At 44.1% G+C, this 26,761-nt stretch overlaps 1 protein-coding gene across 1 annotated transcript in view; it reads right to left on the bottom strand.

Annotated features, from left to right (window-relative positions):
• LOC126254096 (fibrillin-3-like) overlaps window positions 1-26,761 on the bottom strand; it is a 266,318-nt gene that overhangs the window by 1,180 nt on the left and 238,377 nt on the right. The window contains exon 25 of the mRNA XM_049955286.1: window positions 24,668-24,773. Coding sequence (XP_049811243.1) covers window positions 24,668-24,773 — 106 coding nt within the window. The remainder of the gene's footprint in view (window positions 1-24,667; window positions 24,774-26,761) is intronic.

Below are 26,761 nucleotides of genomic sequence, written 5' to 3'. Positions count from 1 at the left end.
GCCCAAACAAAGCAGCAGTTCCCCATACAATGATCTGCACTCCTCCACAAAAGATAATGTTATGTATTTGGTGGAACAGTGACGGTGTGGTGTACTACGAATTGCTTCCCAGAGGTGTAATCATCACAGCGGAAATGTATTGACAACAACTGAAACGTCTTGCAGTCAAGATCCAAGAACACCGGCCACAAAGATGGCTACTCAACGATAACACCCGCCCGCATTCTGCTAGACTGTCAAGAAGCACTAGACAGGAATTGGCCTGACAACTCATTCCGCACCCACTTTACTGACCTGATCATGCACCCTCAGATTTTCACCTTTTTCGGCTCTCTATCGAACAACATCCAAGGAACCTCCTTTCCTGATGAAAATGCGTTCCGAAAACGGCTCGACGCGTTCTTCGCCTCAAAACCACGTGATTTATTATCCCAGCGTTGGCAAACTGTTGCAAATAGTGAAGGAGATTACATTATTGATGAGCAACGTGTCTGTTATGTGTACATTTATTAAACTTACGGAAAAATGCTGCGAACTTTAGCACCAACCCAATAGTTACAGCCATGTCTGTTAGACGATATCGCCCTTCACGTTTCCTTTAAATTTGTTATAAATTAACAGGAGCTAAGCCTTTGGTTTTCCTACCAGTCCTCTGTTGTATTGTGCGTACTTGTTGAAGGCATTCATGCCGACAGAGGAAAGGATTATTATTGCCTCTTCTCTTTAAATAATTTTTAGTTGATATATAGTCACTCTGATGGTCAAGATCTCTATGTCCATAAAATAACTGATAATTCTGTGCAACAAATTTTACAATACTTTTATTTATGGTATCTTTTTCTCTTTCGTTACAATTACTGAAGCGTCCTTTAGTTTTTTTAAGTACTTTTCATTTCCTGTCAAATAACCGTTCTGTAGGTACCTCACCTCACGCTCTCATTCCACACTGCTTACCATGTAAGGAACTCTTGTGGTACAGAGGAATTTTTCACTGCATGAGTAGCATGGCGGCTAACGAAGTCAAAAGAACCACTAACGCTTTGAAGATACACAGAAAGTCGTGCAAGTTAGTTAAGAAAAAAAAAACTGCGCAGAGCTGGAAGAGGCCGTTTCATCTAAGCCAATGACACCCGGTAAAAAGAGTAACAAACTTGGACTCATTTCAACAAGACGCTATTGTCGCCACGTATATGGATATTACAAAAGAGAAGAACAACCAACCACAAAAAAAAAACACAGTGTCTTACCCTTCGTTAGGCAGAATTATTAATTGGCAGGAAGACTTCTTAGTTTGAGGGTGTCCAGAGCCCTCGGTTTTCGGTACAAAAAAATAATGAGTGTAAAATTATAATGCAGAGAATTGATGTCGTTGAGTGATGTTGCCGATTTTTAAGAGATATTGTTAAAGTGCCGATTGAAGACTTTGTGTGGTTCGACGATACATCGATATACGCTGGTCATTCCTTCAGGAAAGGCAGAACTGATGATTGTATGTGTGGAAGGTGTGCTGTTCCCGCCGGAAAGGGCGCAGGAATTATTGTCTCATATCCCCAGCTTCATATGGTTTCGAATCGAACTGCCTCCCTGTTCAGAAATCGACGAAATCAAGCGTCTACCACGAGGAGATGAACCACGATAGTTTTCTACAGTGGTACAAGGAGCGACTACCGGAAAACTTTTCAGTCGGCCCTCTGTCATTGTGTAGCACGTCTGCATGCCGCTAAAACTCTATATTGTGTTTTGGTCACAGTGAAAATCAGATACGAACGAACATGTGACTTTTGAGTAATACTTTATTTCGATTAATTACATGCCTTCGCATTCAACATAAAAACATGGAAATGAGTTGAGCTCATTAACGGAAACGAATAAACCAAGAAAAACAAAAAACACTGACAAAATTAACGTCACGGAATTCAGCGCTGCAGCTAGAAGAGGGCACTTCACAGCGCTCCTGACACCCTGTGTGTCAACCCTGCTAACGTCTGCGAAACGACCAGCTGATCCTCTGACGCTTACACGAATGCGTGATGTCTGTTTTGTCGGACGCATTCATACAACTGATTCGCCAATGGGTAATGGCTCTCCCTTCTTCAGTAGGGATGCACAAGTACGTCCGATCTTCTGCGGGAATGTTAGAGCAGCGAGCATGGAGGAAATGGACAGGTCTGCGGATACATGACGCTGGGTGGAAATGTGGGTTGGCCACGAGGCATGTCGAGATAATCCGCGCAATTGCTCCAACACTGTCCTGGATAGCGCAGTGCTTAAAGCAACTGCTTAGTAAGCAGGAGATCCCAGTTTCGAATCCCGGTCCACTGACTTCGAGTAATGTCCCGATGCAGCCGACCTCAGTAAACCCTTCCATTTCCTTTCCTTTCTCCCCCCCCCCCCTCCTCATACTCCTTCAACATACGCATGTGACGAGTGTCATGGTTCTCGCTTCGTTACCGCTACACAGCCCCTTTGGGAAAGCGGAGCATCCTCCACGATTGACCCACAAAGCACCGTCCATGAATCGTACCGGGAAGTCTATCCGTCGTCCAGAACGAGTATGGCGTTGAATCAGAGTCGGCGAAGCTTCCGGTGGAAGCTGCTTGGTGACGGTTGGAAGTTTCGTCTGGTTGTGTGGAAGATGCGTATGCAAAGATAGTTGTATAACGAACGCTGGTTTCACTGTCAATGGAGGCAATGTTCTTCTTGCCTTTTACGAGAATTTCACATGTTTTCTCACCAGAATAAGACAGTTTCAGTGGCAGTTTGCATGCGCACGGTATTGCAACTCTTAATGTACGAAGGGTTACTGAGTACTATGGCGTGATGCTTGTCGCGACCAGATCTGCGTCATCCTCTCTCTGAGGTAGGCGATGAATTCTGGCGTATTAGTGTCGCCCATCGAAAACGCGCTTGGATGGACGAACCCACCGGGAAGCCGTAGGAATTCCCCATATTCTTGCTCTGCTGGCGAGGCGTTCAGCTCAGGTTTGCGCATGTTGCGTAGGCTGAGCAAAACCAATGGTAAGGCAGATGTCCATTGTCGTATTAGCGCATCTTTAAGCGACTGGTCCAGTGCTCAACCATTCCATTACTGTCAGCGTGGTAGTTCACTCTCCTGGGCAATTAGGTCGGTTTCGAACTGCTGCCCTCTGCTATTTCGAGTGGACAGCCAAAGCTCGATATCCAGTGCGACAGAAACGCAATGGTAATCGTCTCAGGTTGAATGTTAACCACCGTAATGGCTTCTGGTCAGCGCGTGAAACAATCTATTACCACCGGAAAGAAACGTTATCCTAGTGAGGGAGGCAGAGGACCTATTACATCAGTTCGAACATGCACGAATCATGGTATCATGCATGGAAAATTATCTAGCAGTACATGAACATGGCAAGAAATCTTGCTGTGCTAGCACTGTATGAATGCGTGAACCCGACGTTCGGCACTTCTTTTGTATCCCAGGCCGCACAAAACGGCTAGCTATTAGTTTAATTGTTGCCTTCACGCCTTATGCCTGAGATGTGTAAGCCTTGAAAGACTTACTTGTGTAGCGCCGAAGGGAGGACCTGACTAGTTTTCCCGTTCGAAATCTTAGTGTATTACTTGGCACCTGTTGCTGGAACGTCGACAGGCTAAAGTTGAAGACCATGTGTAGAATTTGAAATAAAATCCTCAAGTTCCCGGACAGAATCTTGCACTTGGGCTTGCTGTGAAAACTCAGCTGTCCTCATGATATCTCAACCGGGACAGGCAGTCTGCAACTACATCGTCAATTCTTGATACATGCCTTACATCAGTGGTGAATTGTGCCACGTATTGCAATTGACTGTATTGTGTCAGGGAACATTTCCTATTACTTCATCGAAAGGCGTAGGTTAGGAGTTTATGGTATGTTTAAATTACAAAATCTCTCGCTTTCAGTTGTGTACGAAAATATTTAATGCAGTTATAAAACTCGCTACCATATGCACTCCATTGTTTCCGAGCCAGAGTGAGTTTTCGTGAAAAGAATGCCAGTCTACATTCTGTTACAATGCAGCACCTATTGCCATTTGGTTAAAATCAGCCGTATGTACTACACTTTTCTTAGCTGCTATGAAAGCGTTATCCACTGACGTTGTCCATTGCACTGGAGCTTAGCTTTTAACCTTAGGACCAGGTAAAGCTGTGGTAAGAACCACTTGAAATATGCCATGTGAGGTAGGTGAAGTGGGTAAAACTTAAGAACTCCCAGGAATCTTCACACTTCTCAAAACAGCTTCGATTTTCTGCAGTAATGGCAGTGATCTGGCTGATGTTATGAAGTGGCCTTTGGCAACTCTTCAGATCTCTAAAGAAATGAATATATCTTCAAGATACGCAGAGCAATACTGCAAGCCATGTAAAACTAAATCTATAATCTTTGATTTGCATGGGTAGCAATTTTCAACCCAAACATTGCAAAAAGGCTTTCGAATAGGCCAAACCTCATTATGATAGCCATTTTGTGAATATCTCTTTCGGCTACAGCAGTCTGTATGTATGCATGTGTGCACTCTAGTACGCTAAACACTGTTTTTCCAGATAACACATACACTACTGGCCATTAAAATTGCTACACCACGAAGAAATGCAGATGATAAACGGGTATTCATTGGACAAATATACTGGAACTGACATGTGATTACATTTTCACGCAATTTGGGTGCATAGATCCTGAGAAATCAGTACCCAGAACAACCACCTCTGGTCGAAATAACGGCCTTGATACGCCTGGGCATTGAGTCAAACACAGCTTGGATGGCGTGTACGGGTACAGCTGCCCATACAGCTTCAACACAATACCACAGTTCATCAAGAGTAGTGACTGGCGTATTGTGACGAGCCAGTTGCTCGGCCACTATTGACCAGATGTTTTCAATTGGTGGGAGATCTGGAGAATGTGCTGGCCAGGGCAGCAGTCGAACATTTTCTGTATCCAGAAAGGCCCGTACAGGACTTGCAACATGCGGTCGTGCATTATCCTGCTGAAATGTAGGGTTTCGCAGGGATCGAATGAAGGGTAGAGCCACAGGTCGTAAAACATCTGAAATGTAACGTCCACTGTTCAAAGTGCCGTCAATGCGAACAAGAGGTGACCGAGACGTGTAACCAATGGCACCCCATACCATCACGCCGTGTGATACGCTAGTATGCTTCCAATGTGCGTTCACCGCGATGTCGCCAAACACGAATGCGACCATAATGATGCTGTAAACAGAACCTGAATTCATCCGAAAAAATGAAGTTTTGCCATTCGTGCACCCAGGTTCGTCGTTGAGTACACCATCGCAGGCGCTCCTGTCTGTGATGCAGCGTCAAGGGCCACCGCAGCCATGGTCTCCGAGCTGATAGTCCATGCTGCCGCAAACGTCGTCGAACTGTTCGTGCAGGTGGTTGTTGTCATGCAAACGTCCCCATCTGTTGACTCAGGGATCGAGACGTAGCTGCACGATCCGTTACAGCCATGAAGATAAGATGACTGTCACCTCGACTGCTAGTGATACGAGGCCGTTGGGATCCAGCACGGCGTTCCGTATTACCCTCCTGAACCCACCGAGTCCATATTCTGCTAACAGTCATTGGATCTCGACCAACGTGAGCAGCAATGTCGCGATACGATAAAGCGCAATCGGGATAGGCTACAATCCGACCTTTAACAAAGTCGGAAGCGTGATGGTACGCATTTCTCTTCCTTGCACGAGGCATCACAACAACGTTTCACCAGGCAACGCCGGTCAGTTGCTGTTTATGTGTGAGAAATCGGTTGGAAACTTTCCTCATGTCAGCACGTTGTAGGTGTCGCCACCGGTGCCAGCTTTGTGTGAATGCTCTGAAACGCTAATCATTTGCGTATCACACCATCTTCTTCCTGTCGGTTAAATTTCGCGTCTGTAACACGTCATCTTCGTGGTGTAGCAATTTTAATGGCCAGTAGTGTAATTATAATCCCTCAATAGACGAACAGGGTAGCGATCCGGTATTGTCGTAGCATTCAGGGCTTATGGTCGCCATGCATCGTTCTTCATTGGTATTAAATTTAGGGATTACGACCATGTTCCAGTAGATAGGCGAATGACGCCTCGCTTCAACATGGTATCAAATTCCATCGTGGCAACACAGTATCGACTACGGGCGAGACGTCTGGGCCTACATGAATTCGATGTTCCTGTGGTAGTGTTGATATAATGTACCGTGTTATCACATACATTTTGTGGGGACCCAGGAAGCCTCATGACACCAGGAAACTGTCCTAGAGAATTTTTGTGTCCATCGCCCTTCGACTAGATCAGTTTGGAGTCGTGTACTGTTGCTTTATGATAGAATCTATTGGCAGACTGTCTCGTGACGTCGTCTGTTACACGAGCATTGGCGACGCCCGGTACCAAACGATAATGTGCTGACGACCGGCTCGGATTATAGGTTCAGTTAAATCCGCTACGGTGAAATTCCAAGCAAAGCGCGTCATAGTCCCAGGTCCAAATCGGTGTCCTGTGCTCCATACTAGCGATCGTTGAATTATTAGCTACAGAAAGACAGAACGAGGTGGCTGGTAGGTATTTGTGTAACAGTGTCCGCGGGAAAATTCTTAGGTCGGAACCTGAGCCCACCAAAAAACTGCGTCTTTCGGCCTAGGATGAAGAGGCGCAAGTGCTCCACTGACTATCCGGGGCGGTTTCTTCTGCCTGTTGTTTACCACCTGAGGAAGGTAAACTGCGAGACACAGTTGTGTGCCTGGGCTCCAAATTTCTGTGGTATCAACTAACGTCTGTCCAGGCTGAATCGTTGGCTGATGGGAAGTTTGTTGTGGTACGACATTTTGGTCTTCTGCGGAACTGTCCTCTAGCTCTCTGGTCAGAGACAAGTTCGTCCATGTGCTTACTCAGCACATAGACCTTATTCATGAGACTATCATAATGCGATCGTGTTATCACCGAGGTGCTATTACACACGGTCAAAGTTCCAGGGCAGTACGTAGGTACGATCGCGTCCTGAATCCGTTCCAACGGAACCGCTGAGGCCTCGAGTGACATGCCCGTTTGCGATGTCTTCATCTGTGGTGCTAGAGGGAGACGGCTGCTCCACAATGTGTACAGTAATGCATCAGGCACTGTGCACGCGTGAAGCTTGTTTCTTAAGTAAACCTCGAGAGCCTGCCCCACTCGTTTCTGTTGTGGACACACTACAAATTTATTCGACTTTTAGCTCAGTGCAAGAGTTTCTTACCCAGAGGTGTAGTCATAATGTCTTGAACCTCAGCTTCGTAGCGGTGGTCCAACTGACTAACCACCAGCGCGACGTTACTGGATTCGGTGTTCACCTCATCGCAGAGGAAAAATCCTCGACTGGCGCGAACAACAATTGCCTGGCCGTTTGGCCCAAACGGGGGTAGCAGCACTACAAGTGTTCATATTGCTGGTGTGTTCATAATTTCACTAATCTAAGATTCTCGAAGGCTTTCCGCGATACTCCTGTGTTGCTGATTTATTTTCTCTCGCTGTAATCACGTCGGAGTCACGACTGTCGCAAGTCGGCTGGTTGCTGGGCTTGCGAACTCGATATTTTGTTCTGGTCACTGCGACAATCGGATACCAACGAATGTGTGTTTTTGGAGTTACACTTTATTCTGTTAAATCGCATGCCTTCACATTCAGCATAATAACAAGAGAATACGATGGACTCACTGACACAATGTGTATGCAATCACAAATCCTGCTCGGTAAGCCGGCCGAAGTGGCCGTGCGGTTAAAGGCGCTGCAGTCTGGAACCGCAAGACCGCTACGGCCGCAGGTTCGAATCCTGCCTCGGGCATGGATGTTTGTGATGTCCTTAGGTTAGTTAGGTTTAACTAGTTCTAAGTTCTAGGGGACTAATGACCTCAGCAGTTGAGTCCCATAGTGCTCAGAGCCATTTGAACCATTTGAACCTGCTCGGTAACGAAGCAAACGAATAAACAAGGCAAAGCAAGAGACACCGACGAAATTAAGCTCAGGGAATTCCGCGCTGCAGCAAGGAGAAGGCATTCCACAGCGCTCCAGGCAGCCAGTACGTGAACCCTGTTGACGTCTGCCAAACGTTCAGTTGATCATCTGACGTCCGCCGTGGCTGTCGCTTGTCGACACTGAAGCTGTAATGTATAATGCCCCGTATCTTTCAGATATTAAAGATAAAGCCCCGACGATGGCAACGGCAAAGGCTGACATTGTTGAGTGGTGGGAACGCCAAAATATGAAAGTTCAGATTCATCCGTGCAAGTCTGAGCTCAAGGAACTAGCTAAAAAAAATAGCTGTAATTTCAACAGTATGCCGTTGACGAGGTGGTTAAGCAAAATGGTAACCGGGTTCTTAGTCTTCCACTATACCTCTGAAGCTTCGACACCATCGAAATTACTTAGGTTTAGATACGACATTAGCGACAAATAATAGAAGCTTCACTATGGCAGAATGTCAACAACTATTTGAGGAAGCAGTGGTACAAATAACGCCGGAGAACTGGCGTAATGTTGTACGTCACACAGAAACGGTCGTTAAACAACCATGGAAAAGTGAAATGAGTGTAGAGAGTAGTGTCGAAAATATAATTTATCCTTCGGTAATACCAGTGGCTCTTCCATGGACGAGAACACACGTAACGACAGTCTCGAGGAAGAAAGTGATTCCGAACCATGTGGCCGTATTTCGTCTATCCTTTAGTGTATGTATTTCATATGTTTGAACGAAATATGTCTACCGCATTTCCACGGTAAATCTCATCCTGTTATCAAGTACAGTGCACTCCCTGTTGCTTTTGTTAAGATACACAGGTAATAGCAGCGCATGCAGAACCTATAAGTGGTGAAGATCAAAATATACAGCAATAGATATGTACGCTGAGTCTGACGTTCCCCCGTTTCAAGTCTTTATTGAAAGCAAGTATATCCTACATCCTATGTCTTTCGGGGCACTACTACATATTGAATGAAGAGACATACGCTACGGTCGCAGGTTTGAATCCTGCCTCGGGCATGGATGTGTGTGATGTCCTTAGGTTGGTTAGGTTTAAGTAGTTCTAAGTTCTAGGGGACTGATGACCTCAGCAGTTAAGTCCCATAGTGCTCAGAGCCATTTTGTTTTGAAAACACATAAATAAAAACATTACAAAGTAAAAATTTGTGCTGGTGAAGGTGCAAACGGTTTATTTCGGAGTAAAATTTTTAGAATAATAACATGCAGTCCTACATTTCGTCTTTCATGACGACAAGGCAAGGTATCTTCCAAGGTGTGCAGGTTACACCGGCTGAAAAAAAAAACATGTGTATGTTTACTGGAGCAATGTACCTAGAGGAAAAGTGAAACGTTGCTCCAGACATTTTACAGTAGGAGGAAATATTTCAAAAAGGTCAACTCCTGTAAGTTCAATAACAATGAAGTTCCAAAAGAAAACCAGATTACATTTCTATTCGTTGAGCAAGATGCTGAGTGAAGCCCTTTGTTCCATCTATATTTCAATGTCTGGACTGTTTGACGTTTAAAACAGAAATAATGTGTGTCGTAGTAAGACTAAATTTTTCACTGTGGAGGTACTGAATGTGACTACTATCAAAATTCCCCTCCGACAAGCATTTACTGTCGAATTCATCCCAAAAGTACATACAGAATCTGCTCAGAATCCGCAGAACAAATGGAAAGAAACAGAAAAAGAGCAGAGTTGAGTCTAGCCTATAAATAAATTACATATGAAATAACACTGTTTCAGAGACTTTATTGGTCTCATACATACATGATCTTATGTATATGTGAGGCGGAGAGTGAAAATTTATACCAAGGCCAGGCAATACTGTTCGCGTCTAAGGGTGAATTTGAAGCAGAATGGGACGGCAAGGAGCATTTTGATCGAGGAGGGAGGCGTGGCAGTTCCACACTCCCAACATTTTTCGCGCCTGTCCCAGCGCCCGCTTCGTTGTGTACACAACAGACAGCAAACACGTCGTCGGCCCCTGTCGTACTGTTATCGCCTGCTGCTCGCTACCCAACTACACCCAAGGTGCGACCCAAGCCGATAAAGAGCAGACAAGAGGCCACCGGCGACAAGTGACACTATAGTTCCCAGTTAAGACAGCAAGTTCACCAATACTTCACAATCCGTATACACCTCAGTACTATCAAATGCCACACCCAACTAAGGCCCATGAGTATCTGGTGGACAGTGCATTATCATGACTGTCCTGTGATATGTGTCAAGCACAGCACAAAGCAGCGACTGATGCAAAATAATAAATAGCAAGCTGTTGTATATAACGACTACTGACAAATAAGAAGTAAAGGGCTATTTTACCTTACAGTATGATGCTGTGGGATGTACATTGTATAAGGAATAATAAAAATAGTTTACTTTCATTTATGGATGAGACGCATATAGCAATTTGTGCAGCAAGTGAGACATGAGACATCTCCATATCCGGTTTTCACATCGTGCGAGGTGACAGGAGGAATGGCGCATTTAATTCAACACGGTATTCAGTGTAAAATTTTAAATTTAGAGCATACTCGTTCAGAATTTCAATAGGCTGGTGCCTTCATTCTCTCAGATACTAGAGACGTTGACGTAACCTCTGTGTACAGAGCGCCAAATAGGCCTAATGATACAACGAAAGATTATCAGTCTACTCTCGTCAGTTCCTGTACTATCTCAAAATTAATAATAGGGGACTTTACTTCATTCTGCATGGAACCCGGGTCGAGGGCACAGAGTTTGGAACTCAATCACAGAGACCCGTTGACGAAACTAACTTAGTGATACTCAGCGACGGAAGATCAATGGCAATCAGTCATTCAAACCAACGGAGAAGTGCAGCCGAGCTGTGTTTCGCGGCTCCATCCATGGCTACAACTACCACATAGTAGATTGTGGAGGGTTCACTAGACTCGAACCAATTACCAGTCATCCTCAGATGCATACGAAATTTTCTGGTAGACTTATCATTAATGGTAATAGCATCCTTAACGAACAGATTCTCAATTGCAGGAGTCCCAGTAGCGAATTACGACCAAGAACCAGCGAATATCCCCATTTCTCAGAATAACCATTCATCCAGTAGAAAAGAAGCCAACAGAGTGGTGGGAGAAGAATGTAAAATCGCTGTGGAGAACCACTGGAAAGCACTGATACTAGCCCGGCGGAGGTTCGAGTCCTCCCTCGGGGCCAGCCGAGGTGGCCGAGCGGTTCTAGGCGCTTCAGTCTCGAAACCGCGCGACTCCTATGGTCGCAGGTTCGAATCCTGCCTCGGGCATGGATGTATGTGATGTCCTTAGGTTAGTTATGTTTAAGTAGTTCTAACTTCTAGGGGACTGATGATCTCAGAAGTTAGGTCTCGTAGTGCTCAGAGCCTTTTGAACTATTTGAACCTCCCTCGGGCATGTGTGTGTGTGTTTGTCCTTAGGAAATTAAGTAGTGTATAAGCTTAGGGACTGATGACCTTAGCAGTCCTGTCCCATTTCAATATTTCAAATGGTACTGGTATTACAAGCGACAGTCTAAAAATACATTAATTTCAAGAGAGTTCAGGCAAAACTGGAATTTTTCTTAGAGGAAAAGAAAAGGAATAACTAGAAGGACTTATACGCGAATTTAAATGCAAGGACACACATTTCCTGTGTATATCGGGGGGGGGGGGGGGGGGGGGCGAAGGGATAGGGGAGGGAATCGGACGCATCAGTAGGGTTCCGCTATAGACGTCCAGCCCAATGACTTTGCCAATTAATATGATGGAATTGTTTCTACAACGTCTTACTGTTAATAAATCTGATGCAGGTGTACAACGGTTCTTGGACAAGCCCATGAAATGAAAATGAAATGTCGTGTGACGAGGGCCTCCCGTCGGGTAGACCGTTCGCCTGGTGCAAGTCTTTCGATAAAAGGAGGCGATCTGAATCGAGTGCTGTCTGTTGGCACAAATGGGCAAGGTGTCCTGCCAAAATGCTGTATGAGTTGACAGGAAAAGGCAAAAAAATCACGTGTGTAATATTTTAAGTAGTTATTGGTCAAGCAGGAATTAGGTGACTGAACTGAAGACAGGCATGTTATCCATTTTTAAAGCATGAAAATCTCGAATTATATGTCGTCATATTCATCTGTCACGTTCCTTGAAAGTATTAGACTAAAAAAACACCATGTTCCTTCTAGGTATTAGAAAGACTAATAAAACATGGAATGATGGTTTTTCTAGACGGCAAAAATAGGTGTCCGCAGAGGATACGGAACCGATGATAAATTAGCACAACTTCTTACAGTGCTTTGCCTCAGCAAAAAGTTCCGAATAATGTTCGTCTCGAAACTTCCTGGCAGATTAAAACTGTGTTCCGGACCGAGATTCGAACTCGGGACCTTTGCCTTCCGCGGGCAAGTACTCTACCAACTGAGCTACCCAAGCACAACTCACGCCACGTTGAAACACGTGTGTATTCATTACCAGCGATGGCGAGGCATGACAGAATCTCTGACCAGAGAGTTATTTATCGTTGCTAGTCTGCGCTTGACCGCGCGAGAGTTCAGTAATGTGTGGCGAGTGGGCAGAGAGAGTAGGCAGTTGGATAGTAGTAGCAGCGCTAGGCAGTTGCATGTAGCGAGTCGACAGTTGGAGAGTAGTTGCAGTCTGGTGTATTAGTCGGTGCTAGTCTGCGGGCGTCGCCATGCGTCGACGGCGTGCTGTTCTTCCGAATCTGGTCAGGATTGTGGTGGACGATGTGTATTATTGTAGAAGGTAATGAAGCAGCATTGCGCTCAGCTAATAATGTATGGTAATTGTAATTAATTTGTTCAAGAAATGCCCCAATAATAATTTTTTTATAAAGTAAATCTTTTAAAGAAAAGTAATCATTTCAATTTAAAGAATTATTCCACTCTTTTGAAGAAAAAGCATTCATTTCAATTTAAAGAATATTTCCTATGCATTTCCTCCAAGAATCAAAATTGAATATAGGCCAGCATTGTACGGAGCTGTGCCGAAAAATAAGACCAGATATAGATGCAGTTTTACTGAGGTAAGAATTCATCAGGTTTAATTATTTCACAGGGCCGAAGGTCAGCGCTGCTGCCCTTATAAAATTTATCAGGTTTGATTATTTCTGTTGAGATGTTACATTCAATTCATGGTTCATTATTTAATCAATATTATTGTGTGGGTTTATGATCAATTATTATTCTTTAATTTTGTGGCAAGTTTACGCTTGGCTTCATTTCAATTTAACGATTTATGGCGACATTTCCATTTACATTTTTGCTGACATATTTTCACGGGGAGGTTACAACGTCCTCACAGCTTTACTTCTGCCAGTACCTCGTCTCCTACCTTCCAAACTTTACAGAAGCTCTCCTGGGAACCTTGCAGAACTATCACTCCTGAAAGAAAGTATGTTACGGAGACATGGCTTAGCCACAGCCCGGGGGATGTTTCCAGAACGAGATTCTCATTCTGGAGTGTTCGTCTTGGTTACTATTCAAGACGGTGTAGCAGCACACTTCCCCCCTACCTTCATTGGCAGTCCTATTTCAATACCTAACGGCAGAGAACTTTGTATGAAGCTTGGCAGCAATAGCGTGGGTAAAGGAGGACGAGTAAGGGAATCCCACAAGGGTCAGTTCTCTCACCTGTACTGTATAATATCAACATCGAAGATACGCACATCACTTTGGACAGCAACATCAACATACTGCAATAAGCTGATGCTGTGTACATATACAAGGTGTCTATCTTAAGAGCCGGCAGGCGCCTTTTCTCTGGTGTTTCAGCAAATATTTCCAGTTTTGGTTTTGTATTGAGTATCTGGAATCATCCCGAAGAAATACTGCTCACTACGTCTTTCATGGGACGCCCGGTGCCGACGGAACGCGTCGGTCAGTTTCCCATTACAAATTAAATTACTCACAGAATTGGAATTTTATGTGTCCATTCCATAGAGTGGTCCCAGAGTAGTATAATACGATATTCGTTTTATTGGTAGGGTGTAACAGGGACAGTAAAACACGCAGAATGAACAGCAATACAGGAGCAACTCAGAAGCACTGCATGCTTAGCGTTAGCAGTCAGTTCGGGCCAGGGCGGTGTTGTCGCTGCAGGAATACTGGTTATTCTTCGAGTTTTACTGTCCCTATCAATACATACAGATAAAACAGATATCTCACTTGACTAATCTGAGACCGCTCTATCGAATGGCCTCGTAAAATTGCGCTTTAAAAATCATTGTGTTCGTAGCGGGGAACAAACCGACGCATTCTGCCGGCACTGTGCATCACTTGAAACACGTGATGAATACTAATAACTTGGGCTGATTCTAGCTACTGAATCCACAAACTAAATTGTAAATATCTGACGAAACAGCAGAGAGAATGCGCCTGACGATTCTTTGAAGAGATACCCTGTACACAACAAGCGACAGCATCAGATGAATACAGCGATGACGGCTCTCGGCTACAGGCTGAAGGAAAATGCGTTAACTGTACATAAGAACAAATCTGCTATGAGCATCTGTACCAGACACAGGATGCAAGAGATCGAGTCTATGACACTAGGAGTATATCTTTTCCCTTGGCTTACACGTCGAATGTTAACTTCGACACCATATGTAAATCAAGCAGTTGCAAAATCGTGTTAAGAACAGTGGCAGGCGGCACATGGTTGGCAGACTGTAACAGTTGCTTGAACGTGTATCGTGGCCTAGGGTGGTCAGATTTGGACTATGGAATAATGGTCGGTGACGCATACCACAGTACAACAATTTAAACAGGTACAACAGAAAGCGCTTAGAGTATGCCCTGGCGCCAACGCCAACAAAAGCATTTGTTGTGGATTGGGAGGAGAGCCAACCCACGAAGTTTAGAGGAAGCCGAAAGGCACGCGTTTAAGCTCACGCGGGCTGGCGTGAGGTCTGGAACAGGACAAGGAAATTAGAACTTAGAAAAACGGACGCAGATGGTGGAATACTTAACTTTAATCCATTAATGTTAAGCGCAGCTCTTGTCTGTACGTTATTTACAATATCAATAGCAACTGATAATGGCTCCTCGCTAGGTCGTAGCAAATGACCTAGCTGAAGGCTATACTAACTATCGTCTCGGCAAATGACAGCGTATTTTGTCAGTGAACCATTGCTAGCAAAGTTGGCTGTACAACTGGGGCGAGTGCTAGGAAGTCTCTCTAGACCTGCCGTGTGGCGGCCCCCGGTCTGCAATCACTGATAGTGGCGACACGCGGGTCCGACGTATACTAACGGACCGCGGCCGATTTAAAGGCTACCACCTAGCAAGTGTGGTGTCTGGCGGTGACACCACAGCATTACTTGTGTACAGTAACAAACCACTCCTACGTTTGCGGCACTAACATTTAAGCATAAAATTCGTTAGGGGGCCCAGTTTTTTGAAGATGCCTTGTTATACTGCATCTACAAATTTTCTGCGGATGGTACACGTTTGATTACTGGTTGCGCAAGAATCCGCCTCCACTTGCAAAGAAATGTATTAGAGGCAGCACCGAATGTTTAATTATCCATCTCTGCATAGGACTGTTTAAAGAAAGTTACTTCCGTAAAATCATTGAAGCTGACCAGAGATTTTATCTGGCACTGACATCAACCATTTCAAAGCTCCGATTCAATTATGCAAAGGATACTCTAAGAAGGGAAGGAAACGACTAGGTTCGCGATTCGCATGGAGCTCGTGCTTCAGTGAGTGCGGCTCTTGAAATAAAGTATACAAACAGTTAAAGTGTACAAACATTATAATAATATGAAGTAAAAAAATTAAACACACTTATATAACACCGCGTTCATCTCGGACGCGCCGCGCCTCGCTGAACGGCGCGGAGCAGTGCAGGTTGTAGCACAGTGTTCGTAGGTACGCAGCAGTGTTGCAGTGAGCGCGCGCAAGCGCCATTAAAAATGGAAAACGAGAAACAGCGCGCAAACAGTGCCGCACACGGACGAACCATTTCCTTTGACGTACCCACGCTGCGAGGAACTCACCCGTTGTTGCGCTGAGTGGCGCGGTTTGTACCGTACATGACGCGCGGCGCGGCTCTTTTGTCGGTTTTGCGCAATGCGGCGATGCCGCTGTTGACGCGACTTAATTCAAAAGGAGCTGCCAGTTCAAAGTCACAACTGTGTAAGCTTCTTGTCGATCTGGCAATGCTACTACGCCACGCCGTGCCGAGCATGTAGCAGCACGGATCAAGGTGCGGCAGTCACATTTGCACCTAATAACGTGGTTCCTTTATGCTGGTGTCCCGATAGCTACAATACTATCTAAGAAGCGTGAATAAGAATAAAACAACAGCGTGTTTAATAAAGGTAGAGAGAGGGCGGATAGGGGGGGGGGCGGGGTAGGAACGGTAAACAAATGCTTGCATCAAGTTGCATTGCCACAGTAATCTCAAATTCCATCATGACACTAACCATCGTTTCACGAAAGACTTTTGTGGTGTCACCGCCAGACACCACACTTGCTAGGTGGTAGACTTTAAATCGGCCGCCGTCCATTAGTATACGTCGGACCCGCGTGTCGCCACTGTCTGTAATTGCAGACCGAGCGCCACCACACGGCAGGTCTTGAGAGACGTACTAGCACTCGCCCCAGTTGTACAGCCGACTTTGCTAGCGAAGCTACACTGTCCAATACGCTCTCATTTGCCGAGACGATAGTTAGCATAGCCTTCAGCTAAGTCATTGGCTACAACCTAGCAAGGCGCCATTACCAGTGTATAGTGAAAGGGAGATTATATCTGTACAAGAGCGATGTGCACCGATTATGGATTAAAGTTAAGTATTACAAGATTTTCGTACTTTATTGCAATTTTCAAGACATTGTCCTTTTCCAGCCCTCACGCCAATCTGCGTGAGCTTAACGCGTGCCTTTCGGCTACCTCCGAGTGGCGTGGCTGTCTTGCTACGCCACTACAACTTTCCTATTGATTCTAGTTAAGGAAAGCAAATTGTCTTCATTAAAGGAAGAATTTCAAGGGCGACGCAGGGTTGCGACAATGTTTACCGGGAACGCAGCTGGCTTCGTCTTAGCTTTAATAGTGCAAAATCAAAGTAATCTTATAAAAAAGCTTAATATTTGACAAGTTGTTTCTATTTTACACGCCAAAAATAAGAAACTTCAAAAACTGGTTGACCAAATGTCCCCATCTAGACATACAACAGAGGCGACTTTCTGCTGTTAGTGATGATATTGTAAGTCACTTGCAAAAAAAAATATGTGACTGGCAAGTAACGAATCTCGCTTTGGACGAGTGCAGATATCCAAGATAAACTGCAACTTGCCAGATTTTTAAGATATGTACTGACTGACTTGTAAGTGGTGGAGGAACACTCAGATTCCGTGACATTGACGTAAATCGAGGTTATGACATTAAAGAAGCCCTCGATGGTGTTTTAGTTATATATTCAGTGCCTACTGTGAAGACTGCCAGTATTGCCACCGAGGTGCCACGTCGTTACAGGTAAAATCCAAGGCCTTGCCGCCCGGTGTGGCCGAGCGGTTATAGGCGCTTCAGTCTGGAAGCGGCCGAGCGGTTATAGGCGCTTCAGTCTGGAAGCGCGCGACCTCTACGGTCGCAGGTTAGAATCCTGCCTCGGGCATGGGTGTGTGTGATGTCCTTAGGTTAGTTAGGTTGAAGTAAGTTCTAGGGGACTGATGACCTCAGATGTTAAGTCCCATAGTGCTCAGAGCCATTTGAACCAAAGCCTTATGACGGTTTTAAATGTTGACACTTCACACCCTGGACTCCTTACTATCTGTCCACTGTATTGGTCACAGATAATGTTTAGAATCTAAATAATTTCAGTACCCACATGTTATGCATGTGGTGCTAAAATTGTAAGTTACTTGCGCCCAAATGCCAAAACACACAGGTAGTTCAAATTGTTCATAGAAGAAATCAGTAATGATGGCCTTCTTGATGATGTGTCTTGGTATTGTTTAGTGAGATGGCTAGCAATAGGTAGATTTTTCCGGTTACTGCGTCCAATAAATCGATTTCTGCAAGAGAAAGGAAAATCCTTCCCCCAGCTTGATGAGCCATAGTGACTGATGGATATGGCCATTCTTAATGATTTTATTCAGTATTCAGTAACACTAAACAAATCATTACAAGAAAGAGACAAACGTGTTTCTGTTTTAGTGCAGTCAGTGTTTAGCTTTCATATCAAATTAAGAGACTTTCGGAAAGACCTTGAGACTAAAACATTTGCTCATTTCTTATCTTTGAAGAAAATTATTGAAATCCTTCCTTCAGCTCACGCGGTAAATACAAGATTATTTAAGTACAATCTCTACCCTTGCTGAAGAAATAAATGTCAGGATTACTGATTTGAAGGCACTTAAATTTGAAGCCACTTAAAACTTCATTTTCATTCTTCGATAATCCTTTCCTTGTTTATGTTGCGAAAGATGACTGTTCTGCTTCACCACCAATAATTAAGAATTCAGCAGCCACGTTATAATAATGACAGCAGAGTTAGGGCGATCTGGGAAGACCTTAAGAAGTTTTAAATGGCAGCAAAGGAGAACACTTTCATCTTCTCGGACTCTTACATCTACCCTCACTCTCTTTAAATGATTTCATTGAGGGAATAAAATCACGCGACAGCCCATGAGCTAATATCCGGAGTGTCTACACGTATTGTATTAAACAAGATCGCTGACACTCTTACTAAGGAAGTGGTGACCTCTGGTACAGCAGATTATACACATGTCCCAGCGGAGGATATATTTACAGAATATGATTCGTAATAAGTGGGACAACGAGTGGCAAGGTTCTCTAGACGATTAAAGTAAATACTACGTACAAATAACATCAGTGGTACCAACCAGACCTACTATGATCAAAGATACACACGGAAATCTGCAGCTAAAAATATCGCGGTTGAAGTTTAGCCACTTAGATTTTGCACAGCACCTACACCGCATGATGTAGCACTATTCTCCATTTGTGACTGTCACGAAGTGGGAGACATAAATCACAAACTTTTTCGATGCATCAACCGGTAGAATCCCACTTAAAAGTTGCTAAGGAAGCAAGACCAGACTTAGCACTGCATAAAGAACTTAAATCCTTTACAGCGGAAGCGAAAAGAGATACACGGACTAACTTACTTAAATTAAATAATATGGTGTAATCTAAGTCGGTTGTTTCAAATTTTTTCTGTCTTTGTTTATTCTTCATCACCATTGGCGTCTGTGTCACGAATTTGGTTTGTTACCTCTACCAGATTTATGTAATTCCGTTTGATTTATGGGGTAATCAGGGAATTCGGTGCCAAAGGCAAATTTGCGAACGTAATCAAAGATGCCTTAGCAGGCACAAACTCCCAGTTGAAGTTCATGTGAGAGCTGTCCTGGCCCTTTCAAATCAATACAGTTGTGACACATGTCTTTCATTCTACAGCATTCTAGAAAAGATTGTGGGAATCGGGAAATCAGAACTTGTTAAATAAAGGAATAAGCCCGATCTGCGTAGGGGAAAAAATCGGTAGGAACTAAAGAGTCGCTCGCCGGAGTGGCCGTGCGGTTCTAGGCTCTACAGTCTGGAGCCGAGCGACGACTACGGTCGCAGATTCGAATCCTGCCTCGGGCATGGATGTGTGTGATGTTAGGTTTCATTAGTTCTAAGTTCTAGGCGACTGATGACCTCAGAAGTTAAGTAGCATAGTGCTCAGAGCCATTAGAACCATTTGAACTAAAGAATCACGTGCCTGAGTTTGCGGATGACTTTGCGGTACTATTGGAAAGCCCAGAGAGAACGACCACCCGGATTAACCTCTTAGAAAGGATCGCCAGGAAATTCGTGATGAATGAGTGGTATAGAATGAAATTGCTTGGAACAGTGGTGGATACGATCACGAGGGTAAAGGAAATACAATTAACTCCGAGAGACCACACACGAGAAAATGGACAAGAAAAACCGGAGATAGATGATCGAATCTTAACAATTGTAAGAGCATATGGGCTGATTAAAGTCTTTCACAACAAAAAATGCATGTACTGGGATGCCAAATTAAGGCACTATAATGCTGTTGTCAAAACAGAATGCCTGTACGCCAGTGAATGTCTGTCGATGAACTACAAACTAGAAGGAGTTGGAGATCCTGGAAGAGAGAATCCAGCGAAGTCCTGGGTGCAGTCCAGAATGAGACCAGCAACACAGAGGACCGCAGTGATTATAAGGAAAAGAGGTTGATAGGTCTTGGACGTCTGTACAGAATGGCCAAAAATAGACCATCCAAATACATATTTGATTACTTCTCCAAGAAAAATACCTCTACAAAGTTCATTAAAGGAGATCGGAAAGACTTTGAGACGTCCTACATCCCTGAAGCCCTCATTTTAGAACGGGGCGTGCTTCGAAACAGAAAACAACCGAGTTAGAAAACTGCTGCGGAAGCAAAGGGAACTTCACAGCAAACATAAACATAGCCAAAGCCTTGCAGACAAACAAAAATTACGCGAAGCGAAATGTAGTGTGAGGAGGGCTATACGAGAGGCGTTCAATGAATTCGGAAGTAAAGTTCTATGTACTGACTTGGCAGAAAATCGTAAGAAATTTTGGTCTTATGTCAAAGAGGTACGTGGATCAAAACAAAATGTCCGGAAACTCTGTGACCAAAATGGTACTGAAACAGAGGATGACAGACTAAAGGCCGAAATACTAAATGTCTTTTTCCAAAGCTGTTTCACAGAGGAAGACTGCACTGTAGTTCCTTCTCTAGATTGTCACAAAGATGACAAAATGGTAGATATCGAAATAGACTACAGAGGGATAGAGAAACAATTAAAATCGCTCAAAAGAGGAAATGCCGCTGGACCTGATGGGATACCAGTTCGATTTTACACAGAGTACGCGAAGGAACTTGCCCCCCTTCTTGCAGCGGTGTACCTTAGGTCTCCAGAAGAGCATAGCGTTCCAAAGGATTGGAAAAGGGCACAGGTCGTCCCCGTTTTCAAGAAGGGACGTCGAACAGATGTGCTGAACTATAGACCTATGTCTCTAACGTCGATCAGTTGTAGAATTTTGGAACACGTATTATGTTCGAGTATAATGACTTTTCTGGAAACTAGAAATCTATTCTGTAGGAATCAGCATGGGTTTCGAAATAGACGGTCGTGTGAAACCCAGCTCGCGCTATTCGTCCACGAGACTCAGAGGGCCATAGACACGGGTTCACAGGTAGATGCCGTGTTTCTTGACTTCCGCAAGGCGTTCGATACAGTTCCCCACAGTTGTTTAATGAACAAAGTAAGAGCATATGGACTATCAGACCAATTGAGTGATTGGATTGAAGAGTTCCTAGATAACAGAACGCAGCATGTTATTCTCAATGGAGAGAAGTCTTCCGAAGTAAGAATGATTTCAGGTGTGCCGCAGAGGAGTGTCATAGGACCGTTGCTATTCACAATTTGCATAAATGACTTTGTGGATGACATCGGAAGTTCACTGAGGCTTTTTGCAGATGATGCTGTGGTGTATCGAGAGGTTGTAACAATGGAAATTTGTACTGAAATGCAGGAGGATCTGCAGCGAATTAACGCATTGTGCAGGGAATGACAATTGAATCTCAATGTAGACAAGTGTAATATGCTGCGAATATATGGAAAAATAGATCCCTTATCATTTAGCTACAAAATAGCATGTGAGCAACTGGAAGCAGTTAATTCCATAAATTATCTGGGAGTACGCATTAGGAGTGATTTAAAATGGAATGATCATATAAAGTTGATCGTGGTAAAGCAGATGCCAGACTGAGATTCATTGGAAGAATCCTAAGGAAATGCAATCCGAAAACAAAGGAAGTAGGTTACATTACGCTTGTTCGCCCACTGCTTGAATACTGCTCATCAGTGTGGGATCCGTACCATATAGGGTTGATAGAAGAGACAGAGAAGATCCAACGGAGAGCAGCGCGCTTCGTTACAGAATCATTTAGTAATCGCGAAAGCGTTACGGAGATGATAGATAAACTCCAGTGGAAGACTCTGCAGGAGAGACGCTCAGCAGCTCGGTACGGGCTTTTGTTAAAGTTTCGAGAACATACCTTCACCGAAGAGTCAAGCAGTATATTGCTCCCTCCTACTTACATCTCGCGAAGAGACCATGAGGATAAAATCAGAGAGATTAGAGCCTACACAGAAGCATACCGACAATCCTTCTTTCCACGAACAATACGAGACTGGAATAGAAGGGAGAACCGATAGAGGTACTCAAGGTACCCTCCGCCACACACCGTCAGGTGGCTTTCGGAGTATGGATGTAGATGTAGATGTAGAAGATTTTAGGGGTGTCAGATCTAAAAAAGAACCACAAATATAGGAAGTATTAAAGCAAATACACAGCATAGTAAGAAGGACTACTAGAAACAAACTCTGAATAGAGAGAACAAAATGTTGTAGCGTGATTTTGAGTGGTCAATTCCGCCAATGAAAAAAGAAAAAAAGCTATAAGTCCTTCGTTACTGGAATATGAGCACTGTCCTTGAACCGACTATAAAATACACTGCCTGACAAAAAAGTGACATCTAGAAAGGACTCAGGAAACGAAATGAAGCTTCATGGACTGAGAGCCTATATGATATTCTATCAATGATTACAAAATCAAGTCGAATGTACAAAGAACTTGACACTACGATTCCACTTACCAGTGTGACTTTGAACTTCGCCTTGGCTGGATGCATGGACTGCTTCGACTGGGTGAGTGTCGGCAAGTCTTTGTTTCCTTGCCCTTCGTAAGCTGGCCCACAACTGTTGTACGTGGTTCGTGATATCCACGATACTGGGACTGGGACAGAGTTGACTTAAGAGCTGGTCCCACGCAGGTTCTACCGGGGAGAGATCTTCACAACCGCGTGATTACCTCAACATCACTCAGACAGTTCATACAGACATGAGCCGTGTGTGGACGAGCACTGACCTGTTGAAAAATGGCACCACGACTCTGTCGCATGAGAGGTAACACGTGGGGATGCAGGATGTCAGTGATGTACCATTGTATAATCAGAGTTCTCTCAATCACTACCAGCCATGACCTGGTCATATACGATGGCTCCCCAAATCGTGACGCCAGGAGTAACACCGCTGTGCCTGACCAAAACAATGGAACTCCCTAGACCGCCACCATACTCGCCGATGATGACCGTTGGGATAGTGCAGAACTACAATTCATAACAAAACCCAGTACTACATCGTTTATTAGCAGTCCATGCTTCCCTGTCACGGCACCACTCCGAACGCAGCCGTTCATGTTGTGAAGTCAACCGCAGCCCATGCAAGGTATGGTAGTTTCCTAGTCCGGCTGTTGTTAGTCTCGATCCAATGGTCCGCTACAGCATATAATTTTGCAAGGAGTCCATTACTTGTTCTCTGGTGGGAGACACAGCGGTGACTGGATTACGATGTGCTTGGTGCACAATATCCGATATTCTATTGTGGTTGTTAGTCGGAACTTTGACGAGGAGTATGCCTGCCCTCATTTTCCAGTGGAGTCTAGCATAGGGCCATTGTCATATCCGATTACCTTACAAATCTGGATACCGGACGACTGGACCAACCAGCCAAATTAACCCACACTGAGGCCTCTTTCCAAGTCTGTCAGGCGCTGGTAACACTATCTGTGTCATCGTGCCATTCGTGGAGATCACTCGACATCTGACGCTCTTCGCACCCCTTATACAGCAACAGGATTGGTAACAACGCTAAACACGAACAAGGCTGTGCATTCTGGTAATCCGGCCTACCTGTCGCAGAAGATTGCAGAATTGCAACTTGAAACACGTATGTATTCATTACCAGCGATGGCGAGGCATGACAGAATCTTTGACCAGAGAGTTATTTATCGTTGCTAGTCTGCGCTTGACCGCGCGAGTCGTCAGTCAGTTGCGTGTAGCGAGTCGGCAGTAGGAGTCAGTCTGCGCTAGTCTGCAGTAGTAGTCAGTCGACAGTAGTAGCGAGTGGACGGTTGTACTGAGCGGGAGTCGGCATGCGTCCGCGGTGTGCTCTGCCCGCGACTGTGGTCACGATTCTGGACGATGAGTATTGTTATAGAAGGTAAAGAAGCAGCATTGCGCATAATTAATAATGTATGTTAATTGTAATTTAATTTGTTCAGGAAAAATGCCCCAATAATAATTTTTTATAAAGTAACTCTTTTAAAGAAAAACATTCATTTCCATTTAAAGAATTTTTCCTATGCATTTCCTCCAAGAATCAAAATTAAATATACGCCAGCATTGCACGAAGCTGTGTCGATAAATAAGAGCAGATATAGATGCAGTTTATTGAGGTAAGAATTTTGCTGTTGTTATTCAGAATACAGGGCCGAAGGTCAGCGCTGCTGTCCTTATAAAATTTATCAGGTCTAATTATTTCACACTTAACTAATTTTCGTGTGGAGAGGTTACACTTGCCTCATTATCATTGTCTTATATTCCTGTGGGGAGGTTACAAACTCTAATATCTTATCTTCAAAGTGCTTCACTCTTACTGTCAGACAATGTACGAGTATTTAGTCGTTCATCACCCGCCGCCTTAGCTTAAAGACGAGCAAACTACTGCTACTCATTAAAAACTTTTGTAGAACAAATATTTTCCAGGTAAACGCCAAACGAGAGCCCTGGCGGGCAGCGCACGTACCTGTATCGTCAGAGCGGGTAGCGACGGCGGGCACCCTCGTGTGCACGGTGAACGTGCTGGCCACGACACGTGTGCGGCGCAGGAAGCAGCCGGCAGGCACCTGCCACTGTCAACAACACGAGTCACACCATCAGACAACAGACAGCTACAATGTGCAATCACTAGAACTAAATTACAAACTATTTCACTCCAGTCTCATTTCCTTTTCAGTATGAAACAATGTACCGATTTCGCGCAAGGTACGGTGGCCGATGCACCGTGAACAATTCTCGTCCAAAGCGGTGAGCGAGTTCATTCGTTTGGTCGGAAGGGGGGCCGACAGTGTTTTGCCACCTTTCGGCCTGTCGACGAGGATAAAATCGCGGCGCACGCCCGTGAAATCTTTCTCAAACTATTTTACAGAAACTATTCGGTAAAAAAATCATTTTTGCGGAACTTAAGTTTTATTTGTCAGGTTCATGATGATGTGCCCATAACTTCGTTAATGGTCAGAGCTATGGTCTTATTTACATGGAAGTAAGGCACTGCCCGAAATTAGAAAAGGTTTGCAATGAACAATATGGAGCTATGATCTAGCGTTTGGTGCATATTACATAATATGTTGCTGCGTATGAAATTCACCTAATATACCGAATTTTATCTTAGAAGTGGGTGGAGGTCTCTAACTGTCACCAGTCTGGAGAAAATTGATCTGATGTAACAGACTCATTCGACATCCCGCCGCGCCAGCAATAAAATCAGAGTGGAATATCCACAACATTCCTCATATTTGATGAAAGGTTTGAGATATCGAAATGAGATTTTGGAAAATGATACCACGCAAAGAGTAGAGTAGTAGCCATGTTGTTATTAGGCAAAACTTCATTAGCTATCGTGTTATTCGACTAACTACAGATTTTTCCGATAAAAGAATGTAATTTTTTGGGCTATCGATAGCTGGTGAAATGATAAATGCTATGAGTTTTCGAACAACATAAGTGATGACGTTAGACATTTATTCTGCACCGAGTATGTGTTTTTTTCGTAAGCTACTGACCTTAATTTTCCTCAGTTTCACAGTTTATAAACTTAATCAGCCACCGCTTCAGATTATGTTCGCAACTGCTTCTGCAAAACATGTTAGTCAGGTGCCACTGTGTAATCTCCGCTGTGTTTTAGCAAAAGAAGGAAATGTTAAGATGGGGACAAGAGAAATGTGTAGCTTTTAATCAAAATTCGCCACTTGTGACGCTTCTCTAAAAATTACACATGATTTGAAGGCAAGCGAAAATAAATCGCTACATTTTCAACAGATTTCTTTTTAGATACTAACTAAAGCACAGGTGGCAGATCGTTTTGAATGGTCACCACACAAGTGCGGGCGTGGAGGGGCTCCATTTAATAGTTACGAAGAATGTGAGCATAGGCTTCAGCTTAGAATGGCACTTCCCCTGCAGTGCTCGGCATTTCCCCTACAGCGTCTGCCCGAATCCCCACCACTACTCCTCTCCTCACATGCCCTGCCGACAGCGCATCTTAAGGCCACGATATTCTGCGTTGACTCTAATGTCGGCTTGCCTTCTTAGTAATAGCAAACGTCATACTATCTGTGGGCATGTGGTGATGTTCTGTATGTTCTCCCTACATATTTGCAAGATATTTATATTGATAAGCATTGTGTATCTATTGTACATATCTCAAAGTTCCTTATGAGAATAGCTGTACCCAAAAACACACATGGCTTTGCTACATAATTTACCTCAACTTTTGTTGATCGTAATCTTTGTACACCACGGAATGTAACAGCCTGTTACGAGGTCTCTCTAAAGTGTCTTGAGCATTATTTGATCTAAAACAGAATTTTTTATTTACTTTTAAAAGATTTACTGCAGAGTCTCAGGTAGAACCCCGAAATTGTAACAAGAGATTCGTGATGCCATGGTTACAAGGAAACCAAATGGTTATTACTAGTGACCGGAATATGCATCATAAAAATCTTAAAATAAGCATGCAACTGCTCATGAATGAAATGTGTCGAAATATACAAGATCAAATAATGAAGAAACATGGTAGTTATTCCATTCATTGTACCTCAAAGTCGAAACTGTGTGTATC

The sequence above is a fragment of the Schistocerca nitens genome, chromosome 1 (assembly GCF_023898315.1).
Source record: "Schistocerca nitens isolate TAMUIC-IGC-003100 chromosome 1, iqSchNite1.1, whole genome shotgun sequence".
Lineage (NCBI taxonomy): Eukaryota > Metazoa > Arthropoda > Insecta > Orthoptera > Acrididae > Schistocerca > Schistocerca nitens.
Note: the sequence above shows the minus strand (reverse complement) of the source record. Positions and strands in the feature narration are given on the sequence as shown.